Source organism: Macrobrachium rosenbergii, chromosome 17 (assembly GCF_040412425.1).
Source record: "Macrobrachium rosenbergii isolate ZJJX-2024 chromosome 17, ASM4041242v1, whole genome shotgun sequence".
Classification (NCBI taxonomy): domain Eukaryota; kingdom Metazoa; phylum Arthropoda; class Malacostraca; order Decapoda; family Palaemonidae; genus Macrobrachium; species Macrobrachium rosenbergii.
Window position 1 is genome coordinate 37,998,265 of NC_089757.1, and position 16,501 is coordinate 38,014,765.

At 39.1% G+C, this 16,501-nt stretch overlaps 1 protein-coding gene across 6 annotated transcripts in view; it reads left to right on the forward strand.

Annotated features, from left to right (window-relative positions):
• The window catches only part of LOC136847879 (dorsal-ventral patterning protein Sog-like), a 309,799-nt gene that overhangs the window by 234,944 nt on the left and 58,354 nt on the right, over positions 1 to 16,501 (forward strand). For all 6 annotated transcript variants that reach the window (XM_067119880.1, XM_067119882.1, XM_067119884.1 and 3 more), the window contains one exon: positions 12,162 to 12,265. In XM_067119880.1, coding sequence (XP_066975981.1) covers positions 12,162 to 12,265 — 104 coding nt within the window. The remainder of the gene's footprint in view (positions 1 to 12,161; positions 12,266 to 16,501) is intronic.

Sequence of the window (16,501 nt, forward strand, 5' to 3'; positions counted from 1 at the left end):
ACTGTAAATCGTTCTGGAAAGTTTTTTTTTTTTTCCCAGGAGAGCGTTCTCCGTTCTGTTGAGGAGGGGGGAGGTTTCTTGACTGGAACTTATCTGCAGAAACCATTATTATTATTATTATTATTATTATTATTATTATTATTATTATTATTATTATTATTATTATTCTATATCTACCTAAGGTCTAGCTGAAAATTAATTGTATGCTACTTTTTTATGTCATTATTAGTATCATTTTTATCATAACAGTTTTTTTAATATTATTGCTGTCATTAGTATCATTATGAATACTATTATTGATTATTATTATTATTATTATTATTATTATTATTATTATTATTATTATTATCTCTTGTCTAAATTAGGATTGAATTTTTTATACATTTTCCCTGTATGTGGCCATGAGCTGAAATAAAGGATATTATTATTATTATTATTATTATTATTATTATTATTATTATTATTATTATTATTATTATTATTAGATTAGAGATGCCCTTTGATGGCGATCGAGATTGAGTCACCCCGGATCTGAAATAACTCGTCTGATCTCACGGAGCGGCAGTCGAGCGTGACTGGCAGTAGCCGAACGGAATGTCCACGTGGTCCCCTCTCTCTCTCTCTCTCTCAAACTAACAGACAAACGCCTTCAGAAAATCATTTTAAATTGACCGGTATTTTCTCTCTCTCTCTCTCTCTCTCTCTCTCTCTCTCTCTCTCTCTCTCTCTCTCTTCTTCCACGAGAGCAAAAAAAAAAAAACATTCACTTCTACGAGAGCAAAGAAAAATGAGCAAGGACATAGTTATATAATAATAATATTCCGGTCACGCAAGTAGACCACACTTCCCTGGTCAGTATGACTCTGAATATCAACCTCTCCAGAAAATCTGGCCATATTTGTGACCTCACACAGAGAGAGAGAGAGAAAGAGAAATAAAGTCTCGGTAATTTTAAAATGATTTTTCGAAGGTGTTTGCTTGAGAGAGAGAGAGAAATATCAGTCAATTTAAAATGATTTTCCGAGACTGTTTGGATGAGAGAGAGAAAGAGATAAAAACATATCGGTCATTTTAAAATGATTTTCCGAATGTGTTTGGTTGAGAGAGAGAGAGAGAGAGAGAGATGAAAACATATCATTCATTTTAAAATTATTTCCCGAAGTTTTTGAGAGAGAGAGAGAGAGAGAGAGAGAGAGAGAGAGCGAAATATCGGTCAATTTAAAATGATTTTCCAAAAATGTTTCGCTGAGAGAGAGAAAGAGATATTACCCGATGATTACGTGCTTATCACTTCCAGCCCCCCAGGGGACTGGGCCATTACCCCATCGAGGCCCTCCCTGTGTGGAATTAGGTACCACAAATTACAATTATCGACAGCAATAACGTTGTATCTGATTTGGGGACTGACCACAGGGTGGTATATTGCATTAGAGTGACACCCCTGTATTGGGACGGCCGAAATGACCTTTGGCTTGCATCCTGGCTCTTCCGGTAGGATATCCAGTAGGATATTCAGTAGGATATCCGGGAACTCACCTATAACTCGTCAGAGGTTATAATTTGCTCGTGATTGTATCTCATAAATATTGTTATTTATAGGGTATAAGATATCTCTTGCAATCCTGTTTCCTTTTCTTGCAATCCTATTTTCCTTTTTCAATCTTCTTTTTCCTTCTTGCAATCCTCTTTTTCCTTTTTGTGATCCTCTTTTTCCGTTTTCAATCCTCTTTTTCCTTTTGCAATCCTCTTTTTCCTTTTGCAGTCCTCTCTCCTTCTTTTAATCCTCCTTTTTACTTTTTCAATGCTCTTTGTCCTTTTTGCAATGCTCTTTTTCCTTCTTGCAATCCTCTTTTTTTCTTTTGCAATCCTTCTTTTCCTTCTTGGAATCCTTTTTCCTTCTTTCAATCCTCTTTTTTTCCTTCTTTGAATCCTCATTTCACTTCTTTCAATCCTCTTTTTCCTTTTTCAATCCTCTTTTTCCTTCTTGGGTGAGGATTCTTGCCAGTCTTCTCCCCAGAGGTTGCTGGTTGCCGGCATCCACAGTAATAGGATGTCTTGTATCAATGCCTTGAGGTGTTGTGAATGTAGGGGGCCCGGTTATAGAAGTGGTTATAGATCGGATGGGGAGAGTAGAGGTAGGGGGCATTTTTTGGGAAATTGCTTCTGTAGGATTGAGAGAGAGAGAGAGAGAGAGAGAGAGAGAGAGAGAGAGAGGTGGAGTACCTGTAGATTTTGTAGGTGGGTGGGGTGGGGTTGAGGTGACAGGAGAGAGAGAGATGGCGTTATTATTTTGATGTTGTTGTTTTCCTCTTTTATGGCATTTAGAGGAAGGAGGAAGAAGAGGGAGAGGTTGAGGAAGGTGAGGCGAAGCGAAAGGGTGTGGTTGGTGGAGGAGAGGGGGTGAGGGGGGAGGAGTAGTGGGGTGGGATTGGGAAGATGAACGGGAGCCATGAGACCAATCTTATAGATTTTAGGCGAAGGCCTGGCTGTTCTCGAAAGGTCTTTGGTTGAGAGAGAGAGAGAGAGAGAGAAGAGAGAATCAGTCATTGTATTCTTACAAGTAAATCATTTAATCCCATATATACAGTAGATGTATTATAGAAACTTCGGCTATCAAAAAATAATATTTATTATTTGGCAGATATTGCTGACAGCTTTTAGAACTTTACATATAAATATAAATTACATTTACTATATATAACCACTTTTGTTATTCATGTATACATGACTGACACCTGTATAAATATGAAAAATGTAGAATCTAGCGCACGGCCACCACGGTACGGCTCCGTGCGTTTTCATTAGCACGCGCTGTAATACCAGGCATGTTTTTCCACCTGTGTTTACGCGCCAGCACGCGCGCCTCGCCCTTCACCTTGCGTAAAATCTGGGTGGGCAGCGCAGTTGGCGCCCTGGCTAATAATTTGGAAAGTTAAAAAAAAAAAAAAAAGAAAGGAAATTGGTCCTTCGCGCATAGTTGCTGGTTGACTCAGGTGCTTTCTCCTCTCTCTCTCTCTCTCTCTGGTGGAATTTTCGTTGTTGTACCCTGTAGGATAATTATTCGTCAGGATAGGAAATTAACTTATTTTGGTTTTTTAAAACTTCATTTGGATTCGTGGGAGTAAAAATAAACACGTAAAAAATGCGTCGAAGTTTCTTCGGTGCAATCGAGTTTTCTGTACAGCCGCTACAGCGTATAACAGAGGCCCCGAAAATAGATCAATCTTTCGGTGGTCTCGGTATAATGCTGCATGAGACGCGACCCATGAAACTTTAACTACGGGCCGGTGGTGGCCTGTTATATATCATTGTCGGAGGCACGATTATGGCTAAATGTAACCTTAAGTAAATTAAAACCTTAAGTGAATTAAAAACTACTGAGGCTAGAGGACTGCAATTTTGAATGTTTGATGATTGTAGGGTAGGTGATCAACATACCAATTTGTAGCCCTCTAGCCTCAGTAGTTTTTAAGATCTGAAGGCGGACGGAAAAAGTGCGGACGGACAGACAAAGCCGGCACAATAGTTTTCTTTTACAGAAAACTAAAAAGTGTTGTTATATTTATTCGTCCGCAAATGTTTGTTCAGATTATGGTAAGTGGCAGACACACGGGGTCTCCTTATGCTTATTTTCTTTTGAATTTTTTGTTACTTCTTTTTTTTTTACTTCGTTTTTTTTTTCCTAGGTTTCGTTATGTCAAAGTCACTTCGTTAGTGACTAATTACTGGTGCGCAGCTGTCGGGACAGAAATCACACAAATATATTATACGAGTTGTGACATCTAGTTTGTCGGTCTTCAAAGGCTCCTTGAGGGGGAAGATTAAAAAAAGAGTAATAATAAAAAATTTAAAAACAAATTTAAATACGCATCGTCGCGTGAAATTAGACTTTGACGTGAGGGTGGGGTTTAAGGTTTAAGCCTTCGAGTGTAAAAAAAAGTCTTGAAAGGAGTTTTGAAAAAAGGCTCAAAAATTGCCAGTTACGCAATCTGTAGGGTTTGTGAGCGAGGGAGGTTTCAACTCTTTCGTAGGAATAAAAAGACGAAGAAGCAGAAATTTGTTAATTTTGAAATTACGTGGACTTGAGAATGCAAAAATTATATATTTATTTTTTTAACTGAAATATATATGGATTAGAATTGACACTCTCTCTCTCTCTCTCTCTCTCTCTCTCTCTCTCTCTCTCTCTCTCTCTTTTGGTCCATCATCGTCAAGACCGTATTTTGTTTTCTTGTAGCCCTTGACTCTCTCTCTCTCTCTCTCTCTCTCTCTCTCTCTCTCTCTCTCTCTCTCTCTCTCTCTCTCTGTCATCGTCAAGATGTATTCTTTCCTTTACCTCTCTCTCTCTCTCTCTCTCTCTCTCTCTCTCTCTCTCTCTCTCTCATCGTCAAGATCGTATTCTTTTCCTTTACCCTCTCTCTCTCTCTCTCTCTCTCTCTCTCTCTCTCTCTCTCTCTCTCTCTCTCTCTCTCATCGTCAAGATCGTTTCTTTTCCTGTACCATTTGCCTTTCATCTCTCTCTCTCTCTCTCTCTCTCTCTCTCTCTCTCTCTCATCGTCAAGATCGTATTCTTTTCCTTTACCCTTTGCTCTCTCTCTCTCTCTCTCTCTCTCTCTCTCTCTCTCTCTCTCTCTGTCCATCATCGTCAAGATCGTATTCTTTCCTGTACCATTTGCCTTTCATCTCTCTCTCTCTCTCTCTCTCTCTCTCTCTCTCTCTCTCTCTCTCTCTCTCTCTCTCATCGTCAAGATCGTATTCTTTTCCTGTACCCTTTGCCTTTCATCTCTCTCTCTCTCTCTCTCTCTCTCTCTCTCTCTCTCTCTCTCTCTCTCTCTCTCTCTCTCTCAAATATAATGGAAAAGTTGGATTTTTTAATGTACGAATTTCTGGAAATGAAAAAAAGATCAACATATCAGAACAGGAAAGAGACATGGAAAACTTTATTATTACCCATATTAGATAATGGAGATAATACGCAAACCATCATAGTGATGAACGCGCAGGGTTTAGTTTCGAGTAACTCAAAAAGAAAGATAGAGTTCTTAGAAAACTAACCCAAAATGAAAAAATAGAAAATATTGAATATAAGTGAAACCTGGTATTCCCAAGAGACTGGTAATGATGACCAGATAAAGGGTTTCCAAACTTATAGATCAGATAGAAAAATAGAAATCAAGGGGGAACCGAGATATATGGGAGAGATGCCAATCAAGGAAAAATCTGTGAGAAATATAGTAACACAGAATGTGAATTAATAGCGGTAGAATTTGAATCTGAGAAATTAGTGAACATTGTAATATACAAACCCCCTATTACTAAAGAGTTTGACATAATAATTGACAAATTGGATGAAATATGTAGAAATCACAAGGACTGGACTATTCTCCTATCCGGAGACTTTAACTTTCCTTTTGTAGAATGGAAAGAACGAATAGGAGACTGTGGTTGTATTTATACATATAAAAAAGAGAGCATTAGTAGCGCAGAAGATAAGAGGCAATTTGAAAAGCTATTAGATATGCTACTAGAACATAACATTCAGCAAATAAATACCTGCCAACAAGAAAGGATAATATTTTAGACCTAGTATTTGTGAATGAGGTGAACTATGTTGAAGCCGATATTGTGCAGGCTATTAATGAAATTAAAAATGGATCAGCAGCAGTACCAGATGGCATACCTGCCATATTGTTAAAGAAAGTGGTTCATTCAGTCGCAAAGCCGCTAGCAATATTATTAAGACAAAGTATAGATACAGGCAAGATTTATGATGAGCACAAATTAGCATATATTACTCCTACTTTCAAAATTGGTTCAAGACAAGAGGCAAGTAATTATAGGCCTGTGAGTCTGACATCTCATATTATGAAAGTTTATGAAAGGGTAATGAAAAAAAATATAATGAAACATTTAATGAAAAATAGATTGTTCAAATATAGGACAACATGGTTTTGTACCTGGAAAAGTACACAAACCCAACTGTTAGTGCACCATGAAAGCATATATAAAAATATGATAAATGAAAAGATACAGATGTGGTTTACCTAGACTTTGCAAAAGCTTTTGACAAGGTAGATCATAATATATTAGTGAAAAAAATTAGAAAACATAACATTGTTGACAAAGTAGAAGATGGATAAAAGAATTTTGCAAAACAGAAAACAGATAGTGATTGCAAAACGATGAGAAATCGGATGAAGCTACTTGGTAATATCCGGTGTACCACAAGGTACGGTGGTAGCTGCATTGCTGTTTGTGATCATGATTGCAGACATAGACAGTAATGTTAAGGACTCAGTAGTAAGAAGTTTTGCAGATGACACAAGAATAAGTAGAGAAATTGCTTGTGATGAAGATAGGAACTTGCTACAAAGAGACCTAGACAAAATATATAAATGGGCAGAGATAAATAGGATGGTATTTAACTCTGATAAATTTGAATCAATGAACTATGGTGATAAAGTAGGAATGCTATATGCATATAAAGGACTATATCGAGACAATCACAACAAGGAAGCAGTTAAAGACCTTGTGTGATGTTGAATAGGAATATGTTATGCAATGATCAAATAGCAATTATATTGGCAAAATGCAAAGCAAAAATGGGAATGTTGTTCCGGCACTTCAAAACAAGAAAAGCTGAACACATGAGTATGCTTTTAAAACGTACGACGTAGACCACTTGAATACTGCAATATAATATGGTAATCTACACTACCAAAAGGATATTGCACAAATAGAGAGTGTACAAAGGTCATTTACAGCTAGAATAGAAGAAGTTAGGACCTTGACTACTGGGAAAGACTACAATTTACATTTATATAGTCTTGAAAGGAGAAGAGAACGCTACATGGTAATCCAAGCATGGAAACAGATAGAAGGGAATTACTGAAAACATCATGGAGCTAAAAATATCAAAAAGAGCAAGCAGAGGTAGATTAATAGTGCCAAAACTATACTAGTGCAGCAGATAATTGCATATTTCCATAAGAATCGTTCAGATAGTGAAACAAGCATGAAATTTGCACAAGTGCTCTTAAAGTTCCCTCTATCAGAAAAGGGCGCTGGCCACGCAAAATTTAATATGGCGGCCAAATTCCAAGATGGCGGCCAGTATCGACAGATTTTGGCTAATTTTTCACTAGAATGGCATGCATTTGCTTCTAGCAATATGGTAAAGCTCTTCCATACTATTTCTGTAGAATATTATGTTTCTGTAGCTTCCCAGTACAGTTTACCTTAAATATGGGGGCTATATGGCTACAAGAAAAGGTAGAAACAATAATTATAATGAGAAATAATGCCCGCTCAACAATTATCGTTTTAAGCATGGATCTTGGTTTCTGTGGTTTTAGATCCTAATGAGGCCATCTCTTTCGAATAACTCATCAATTTTGAAGGAAAATTAATAAATGTAAAAGAGTGTATGTCTGCACACAACCAGGGCACACTGGTGACATCACTGCTGTGTAACTCAGCATGGGGTTCAGTGCCAGCTAATCCAGCTTTACTAATCCTGTAGTCTTAGACTAGTAGTTGTAGTATAGTTTAGTTTAGTGTCCCAAATGCTTTCTAACAGCCCCAGACCAGCTATAGTTAGATAGCCGCACCTGAATAGACAGGATGTGCCAGCGGGAGAGCCGAGCCAGGGTATGGGGGCTGTACATGATGGTTCATGTACTTACCCGGATGGTGTACAGATCACACGGGACTTAAATGGCACTGGATGAATGATCGGGCTAGGTGTAGGAGACCGAACCTAGTTGAATCCCATACAGGAATGTGTGCTTTGTTTAAGGTGGTAAAAGGATAACCTCGGCCTTAGTCAAAAGTGAAATCATGGCAGAATGTGATGCCAATCCAATATTGAGCAGTAGAAAAACAAACTGAGTTTGTGTTGTCTTTGTCAGAAGGACAAAAGAGGTGAGCACTTGACATCACCTCCAAGTCATCATGTCCTAGACCATGATGGGTACACAATGCTTTTCTCAAAGCTATTTATATCCTGTCAGAGCCGTGGAATGTGATCTGCAGGAATTCTTCCAGCACGAATCAAACATTCTAGCTTCCCTTAGTGAGGGTGGTAGGCTGTACACATGTCAGAAGTCTCAGCTGACCTCGGTCCTGAGAGTCATGTTACACTAGAAGACAAAGAACCAAAGACTGATGTCCTCATTGTAGATGGATCAGCTTTGGTCCATGCCTTGCCACCAAAGAAAGGAAAGACCTTTGAGGGCTATGCACTTTGCGACTTCTTGCCTGTGATACAATCCTATAGCAGCAAGTACACATCATCACATCTTGTATTTGATGTATACAATACATCCAGCCTCAAAGCTGAGACCAGGCTCCAACGTGGTCAAGGAGGAAGGCGCAAGGTGACAGACAAGAACACAATTCCATCCAACTGGCGCAATTTCCTAAGACACGATGCCAACAAGACAGAGTTGTTCCAGTTCCTGGCAGACAAAGTTGCCCAGATGTCTGCCACAAATGTTGTCATTGCCACGAAAGGGTCTGCTGTCCTCAGCACTCATGAGGCTAGTCTTCAGGGACTGGAAAAGTGCTCATGAGGAAGCTGACACCGCATCTTTCTCCATGCCAAATATGCCACAGAACATGGAGCCAAGACCATCACGTTAAAGCAAATGACACAGATGTTCTTGTGTTGCAGTCAGTGCTTTCTCCACTCTCCACAATCTAGGCTAGAGAAGCTATGGTGGCATTTGGCCAAGGCCAGAGCCTGCGCTGGATTGCTGTGCATGACCTGTGCAACTCTCTGGGCCAGGAGAAGGTGAATGGCATGCTCTTCTTCCATGCGTTCACAGGCTGTGATACAGTGTCAGCCTTCTCAAGCAAGGGCAAGAAGACCGCCTGGCAGACATGGAACATCTTTCCAGAGGCCTCCACTGTGTTCTCCAAACTGAGTCACTACCCTCTCAGAGTGGAAGAGAGTGACCTGAAGGTCCTGGAGAGGTTTGTCATACTTATGTATGAAAGATCCAGCACTGCTGGCACTGTGGATGAGGCTAGACTTGATATGTTTGCCAGAAAACAAAGGGCATATGAGGCCATTCCACCAACCAGGGAGCTCTCCTCCAACACACCAAGCGTGCTGCGCACCAGGCTGGTTGTGTGTGGGGCAGGCCACCCAGTGTCAGCCACAGCCAGAGAACCCTGCTGAGTGGGGATGGCAAAAGTCTGGTGAAGCATGGCAAGTCCTCTGACAACCAACTGCCCTTAGCCAAGAGTTGCCAACAGCTTACCAAAATGTGGATGCAAAGCAGGCTGTCGGAAAAGGTGCAAGTGCTACAAGCTGGGTCTTCCCTGCACAGCTCTGTGCACTTGCAAATGTGAAGTCTAGATAAATATTGCCCTCTCTTCAGTAGATAATCTAGCTTGAGCATCCAACGGTCATGCTATGCCTACCTTCTTATCCTCGAATTTTTCAAAGGTGTAGGTTGAGAGACCTATACATAGATTGGTTGCGTTTAGTCCGTATTTCTCTTCTTTTCTTTTATGGTTACAGTCTTAGACACAATGTTGTATGTGACCATACCATTACTATTTCAGTTGAAAATAGCATATTAGTTAAACTGTCTGATCACATGAATATACCATTAAATAAAAACAGTTGGTCTCTATGTCTGCTAGCACTGTGGATAGAAAAAAACTTTTATGGCAACCATTTTGTACGCCATCTTGGTTACAATTCATTTAGTAAGGGTTTTCAATAAAATGTGTGGTATGGAACATTTTTATAACCTAAAGTCGAGGTTTAAAAAAAAAAAACTGGCATATTCCATCCAATAGATGCTCCCAAACCAGTGATCTCAACATAGATGGCGGCCATTTTGAAAAAATAGCCGCCATCTTGGATTTTCAGGTGGCCAGCGCCCTTTTCTAAGAGAGCGTAGTCTTAGGAATGTTTGTGCCAAATTTCATGCTTGTTTCACTATCTGAACGATTTTTACAGCAATCTGCTGCACTATACCAGGAACACTAAGGAAAGCACACAGGACATTAATCCACCACGCACCAGCATCGATAATGCAGCGTCTATTCAATGCGCTACCAGCTCATCTGAGGAACATAACAGGAGTGAGCGTAGATGTGTTTAAGAATAAGCTCGACAAATATCTAAGATGCATCCCAGACCATCCAAGACTGGAAGATGCAAAATATACCGGAAGATGCGTTAGCAATTCTCTGGTAGACATCAAAGGTGCCTCACACTGAGGGACCTGGGGCAACCCGAACGAACTGTAAGGTCTCTCTCTCTCTCTCTCTCTCTCTCTCTCTCTCTCTCTCTCTCTCGTCAAGGTCAAGGTCGTATTCTTTCCTTTACCCTTTGCCTTTCATCCTTCATCTCTCTCTCTCTCTCTCTCTCTCTCTCTCTCATCGTCAAGATCGTATTCTTTTCCTGTACCCTTTGCCTTTCATCTCTCTCTCTCTCTCTCTCTCTCTCTCTCTCTCTCTCTCTGTTCATCATCGTCAAGATCGTATTCTTTTCCTGTACCCTTTGCCTTTCATCTCTCTCTCTCTCTCTCTCTCTCTCTCTCTCTCTCTCTCTCTCTGAACATCATCGTCAAGATCGTATTCTTTCCTGTACCCTTGCTTTTATCTCTTTATCTCTCTCTCTCTCTCTCTCTCTCTCTCTCTCTCTCTCTCTCTCTCTCTCTCTGTTCATCATCGTCAAGATCGTATTCTTTTCCTGTACCCTTTGCCTTTCATCTCTCTCTCTCTCTCTCTCTCTCTCTCTCTCTCTCTCTCTCTCTCTCTCTCTTGAACATCATCGTCAAGATCGTATTCTTTCCTGTACTTGCCTTTTATCTCTCTCTCTCTCTCTCTCTCTCTCTCTCTCTCTCTCTCTCTCTCTCTCTCTCTGTTCATCATCGTCAGAGATTCTTTTCCTGTACCCTTTGCCTTTCATTTTCTTCTTTTCTCTCTCTCTCTCTTTCTCTCTTTTCTCTCTCTCTCTCTCTCTCTCTGTTCATCATCGTCAAGATCGTATTCTTTTCCTGTACCTTTGCCTTTCATCTTGCCTTTCATCTCTCTCTCTCTCTCTCTCTCTCTCTCTCTCTCTCTCTCTCTCTCTGAACATCATCGTCAAGATCGTATTCTTTTCCTGTACCCCTTGCCTTTTATCTCTCTCTCTCTCTCTCTCTCTCTCTCTCTGTTCATCATCGTCAAGATCGTATTCTTTTCCTGTACCCTTTGCCTTTCATTTCTCTCTCTCTCTCTCTCTCTGAACATCATCGTCAAGATCGTATTCTTTTCCTGTACCCCTTGCCTTTTATCTCTCTCTCTCTCTCTCTCTCTCTCTCTCTCTCTCTCTCTCTCTCTCTCTCCACATGCGTGTGTGTTCATTTACGAAGCAGGGATTTACGAATTTTGAAATCACGTGGACTGAAGACTGCAAAAATTATATTTTCTATTGACAAAAATTTGCGGATTAAAATTGTTTTACTGAATTAAGACAAGAACGTTAACATAAGTATAACATTGTTCTTAAACGTGAGTCCCCCTAGGGGGTTAGTGCCGTCAATGCACCACATGCGGTGCACTGTAGTCATTACTTAAGGTTCTTTGCAACGTGCCTTCGGCCCCTAGCTGCAACCCCTTTTCGTTCCTTTTACTGTACCTCCTTTCATATTCTCTTTCTTCCGTCTTACGTTCCTCAACCCTCTCCTAACAACTGATTCATAGTGCAACTGCCTTGAGGGTTTCCTCCTGTTACACCTTTCAAACCTTTTACTGTTAATTTCCGTTTCAGCGCTGAATGACCTCATGGATCCCAGTGCTTGGCCTTTGCCCTAAATTCTATATTCAATTCAGTTAAACGTGGGTCATTTTCGTATACAGAACTTTAGAATTTTAATACTGTAAAGTGGATGAATTAATGTTAAATGAAATAAGCAATAAAGAGTGATTGTAAATTCATATTGAGGTACTGTGTTTTAATCTCATTTACTGTATTTTTCTATATTAATATAAGTTTGATGAAAAAAAACATTTCAAGTGTATTTTTCATTTTTTCATCCATTCATTTTACACACATTTATGAATGATTTTCCGTGTTGAATAATAATAAAAATAATAATAATCGGTTTAGGATTGTGTTGACGTTCTTATAACTTTGCTTTCTCCGTTCTCCGCAGAATGTCGCCTGGGGAGAGAAAGACACAGTATTAACGAAGAATGGAGTCCCAACCTCGGCCCTCCCTTCGGAGTGTGGAGCTGCGTGAAATGCCAGTGCATACCGGTAAGTACAAAGTACATTATGTACTCCCTTTAATATTTACAGCTTCCCAAATATGCAGTGAATGTACCTTGCTGTCGAACTTCTCCAAAGTTCCAGAGGTCCTTTATTCCTCACACCACTGGACTGTGGACTGAGGATGTCGTACAATTGGAACTTCAGAAGTTCAAGCGAAGATGCAGTGCATTGCTACCCTAATACTATTCCTCTTGTATTACGATAATATACTTACATTTTTATCTATTTATTATTTTGTTAGTTTATTCTTTTCCTTTTTAATAAGTGAGATCTCTTCTTTCTGTATTTCGCGATACTTTCTGTTACCTCTTTCGAAAAACACCGTATTTTTTGGAAGTTTGAATTTCAAGTGAGTGGCCCCTTTGGTGGGCTTGTTTCATATGAATAGGGTTCGTCTTCTAAATAATAATAATAATAATAATAATAATAATAATAAAATATTATATATATAATATATGATATATAATATATAATACATAATACATATATAATATACATAATATATAACTTTTGACCGACACCTTCGTCCCATTATCTCCTGAAGAAGTGGCTAACCGAACTTTTTGTGAAGAGGAACCTGATTTATTGCAAACTCTATCCCACCCATCTTGATTCCCGTATTGGTAATGGCCCACCCCTGAACGATAACAGTGTATCTTTATTTTTCGTTTCAGTCGTTGCAGCGCCAGATTGCGTAAGCAAACCAATAAATAGGTTCATTTTTTTTTTATATAAGAGTTGTATTTTATTATATGAAGTTGATAGCCGAGTTAAGTAAAAGAGAAAATGAAAATAGTTTGGTAACAAATAAGTTTTAAACCCGACTCGAGAAGTTGAGGCAATAAGGTAGTTGAACCGAGCAATAAGGAAAAATGTAAGATGAGGTGGATTGCCGGGTGTTATGTAGCTGCCATAGGAGGAAGGGAGCTGCAGGGTCAAAGACCTGAGGTAATACTTGTAGAAGAGTGAGGGAGGTCACCTAAAAGCAAAAATCAAAAAATAGAAAAGGAATAAAAATAATGAAATTCGTTACAGCTTATACCATCTGTTATGGCTTGTGTTTTTAATTTGAGCTTTGTAAAGCCCTTTGTCGTTTAAGTTATTATAATTATATGAAACCTTCTCGGTTCTCATTTCTCATCCATTTCTTGACATAAATTAGGAATTCTTTGGTATTTGTAGAATTCAGTTGCTTATTGATCTTGACGAAAGAACCGGACTTTTCGTTTACATGAGAAAGTCGAACTTTTGAGGAGAAAATTGAACTTTTGAGGGTCATTTGACCTTCGAGATCTTTTGCATCCCATCTTGATCTTACTCTCCAAGAGGAAAATGAATAAATGAATAAATTATCTCAAGAGTATTCATTATGCATATCAGCAGTATAAAAAAAAAATCATCCATTATTCATATCCTTAAGTCAGGTCATAATTATGCAGTGGTGTAAGGAAGACAAGGGGATTTTCGTAGTTTTGGTAACCTCTTCCTCTGATGCCCAGGTGACGCTAGTACTGGTTCCCAGGGGGGTTGACTGGCGGGCGACAGGACACGATCGAACCACAGACCATGCAGTCACGAGCCTTTTAGTGTTTTAACACTAAGTTTCGGAAGCCTTGCCGTTTTGGTTAGTTCTCTCTCTCTCTCTCTCTCTCTCTCTCTCTCTCTCTCCAGAATTGCACATAGCGCACCAACTCTAAGGAGAACCTTGAAAAAATCAAGGATGATAAAACAAAATTCAAACGTAAAACTAAATGGTACTCTCTCTCTCTCTCTCTCTCTCTCTCTCTCTCTCTCTCTCTCTCTCTCTCTCTCTCTCTCTCTCTGCAACAAAATTGCACATATTACACCAACCGAAGGAGAACTTTTAAAAAAATCAAGTGATAATGAAGTATAGACGTAAGTTCAAACGTAAAACTAAATTGTACTTTGTCTTGTGTTAAAGTTTCCAAAAGTGCACATATTACAACAACCGAAGGAGTACCTTTCAAAAAAATAAAGTGATAATAAAGTATAGACATAATTCAAACATAAAACTAAACTGCACTTTGGTGTCAACGTTTCCTCTCTCTCTCTCTCTCTCTCTCTCTCTCTCTCTCTCTCTCTCTCTCTTTGCAACAAAAGTGCACATATTACACCAACCGAAGGAGAACCTTTTAAAAAAATAGTGATAATAAAGTATAGACATAAATTCAAACATAAAACTAAACTGCACTTTGTCTGGTGTCAACGTTTCCCCTCTCTCTCTCTCTCTCTCTGCAACAAAATTGCACACAGTACACCAACCGAAGGGGAACCTTTTAAAAAGAATCAAGTGATTATGAAGTATAGACATAAATTCAAACGTAAAACTAAACTGCACTTTGTCTTGTGTCAACAATCCCTTACGGGTGCAGAGAATATATATATGGCTACATTGCTGCTATTATATATTCATGGCCAATTCCTATGACAGCGTTAACATCCAATGACCGCGCAAAGTATATACCCCATGGTAACAGAGTCTCTCTCTCTCTCTCTCTCTCTCTCTCTCTCTCTCTCTCTCTCTCTGTCAAGAGGCGCAGTTCGATAAATATGCTTGGATAATTCGAAAATTGAAACGTATGAGATTTTGTGGTAATGTTGGAATTTTGCAGGCATTAACAATCACTTAAAAATGTAGAAATCTCTCTCTCTCTCTCTCTCTCTCTCTCTCTCTCTCTCTCTCTCTCAAGAGGCACAGTTCAATAAATATGCTTCGAAAATTCAAACGTATGAGGTACAGTGGCAATGTTGGAATTTTGCAGGCATTAACAATCACTTAATATGTAGAAAGCTCTCTCTCTCTCTCTCTCTCTCTCTCTCTCTCTCTCTCTCTCTCTCTCTCTCTCTCTCTCTCTCTCTCCTTCAAGGGGCACAGTGCTGTAAATATTCTACGTTAACAGATAGGTGCGAAAATTCATACACTGAAAACGGCAATATTCACTTGCAGGCATTAATTACTCTCTCTCTCTCTCAGCACCAGCACGGAATCCTCCTAATTCCGAAACCAAACATAACTCGGAAAGATTTGCGGACGGATTTCCTCGTGAACTTCAGCAAAGGGGAGGCATGAGATTCTTGCCCAGGTGTTAATTGCATTTCTTGACAAAAGTTTTCCTTTTCATTACTCTTTTTTTTTTCAGGATTATCTTGTGAATATTTCTTTTAGATGGGTGACTTATTTGTAAATAGTTACTGGTGCTTTCGTTGGTGTTAGTGATAACAGCTTGTAATGAAAAATTATGATTTTGGTGGTAATTATAATAATTTTCCATATTTTTTTTTAGGATTAAGATTTAATTATATGTCGTCTGGTCAATCCAGTACTTCCTTCTTGGCCGAAACGAAACAGGAAAAAATGAAGAATTTTGAAATACCCATTAGGAAACTGAAATCATTCTTCTGGTGGAGTATATAACCAACTGACCCACACACGCTTTCGCTCACTTGCAAACAGCCGGCGTGAAAACAAGTCTACTTGTCCCGATTTGAATAATGCATGAACCTTCTAAAAGATTATGCTTTGAGTGGCCATCACTCACCTGCTGGATGATTCACAAGGATGGTGAAGTGTCATTACTGAATATTTATTTGCGCTTCTCTCTCTCTCTCTCTCTCTCTCTCTCTCTCTCTCTCTCTCTCTCTCTCTCTCTCTCTCCCCGAATTTATGACCCGCTCGGCTTTGACTGATGGGGGCCTTGATCTGTGTGTGTGTCAGTGTCTATCTGTCTATTTTGTTTGTTTTTCTGTCTATCCTATTTATCTATCTATCTATCCATCTATCTGTTCATTTCATATATATATATATATATATATATATATATATATATATATATATATATATATATATATATATATATATATATATATATATATATACACAGCTGGGAAAAGAGATTTCAGCATCTGCAACAGTTCACAGCAGAATTGTAACAGCATTAACACATTCATGCTGTACTGGAATAAGAGCAGTTTTTAGCTGCTAGCCGTCATTCTAGCAACGGAGGTCATTTCCATAAATTACGATCCTTGTCCATTCTGCCGGAACAAAAACTTGATTCTGATGTATGGCGGTGCACAGGATTAATTTTTATCGCCGTCTCTCCAGGGGTTGAAGAGGTGGGGGGAAAAATAAGAGTATAATATGACCTTTTTATACAGTGTGTACTAATCAGCAAACGGGGTGTGCTATCCTCTCTTGAA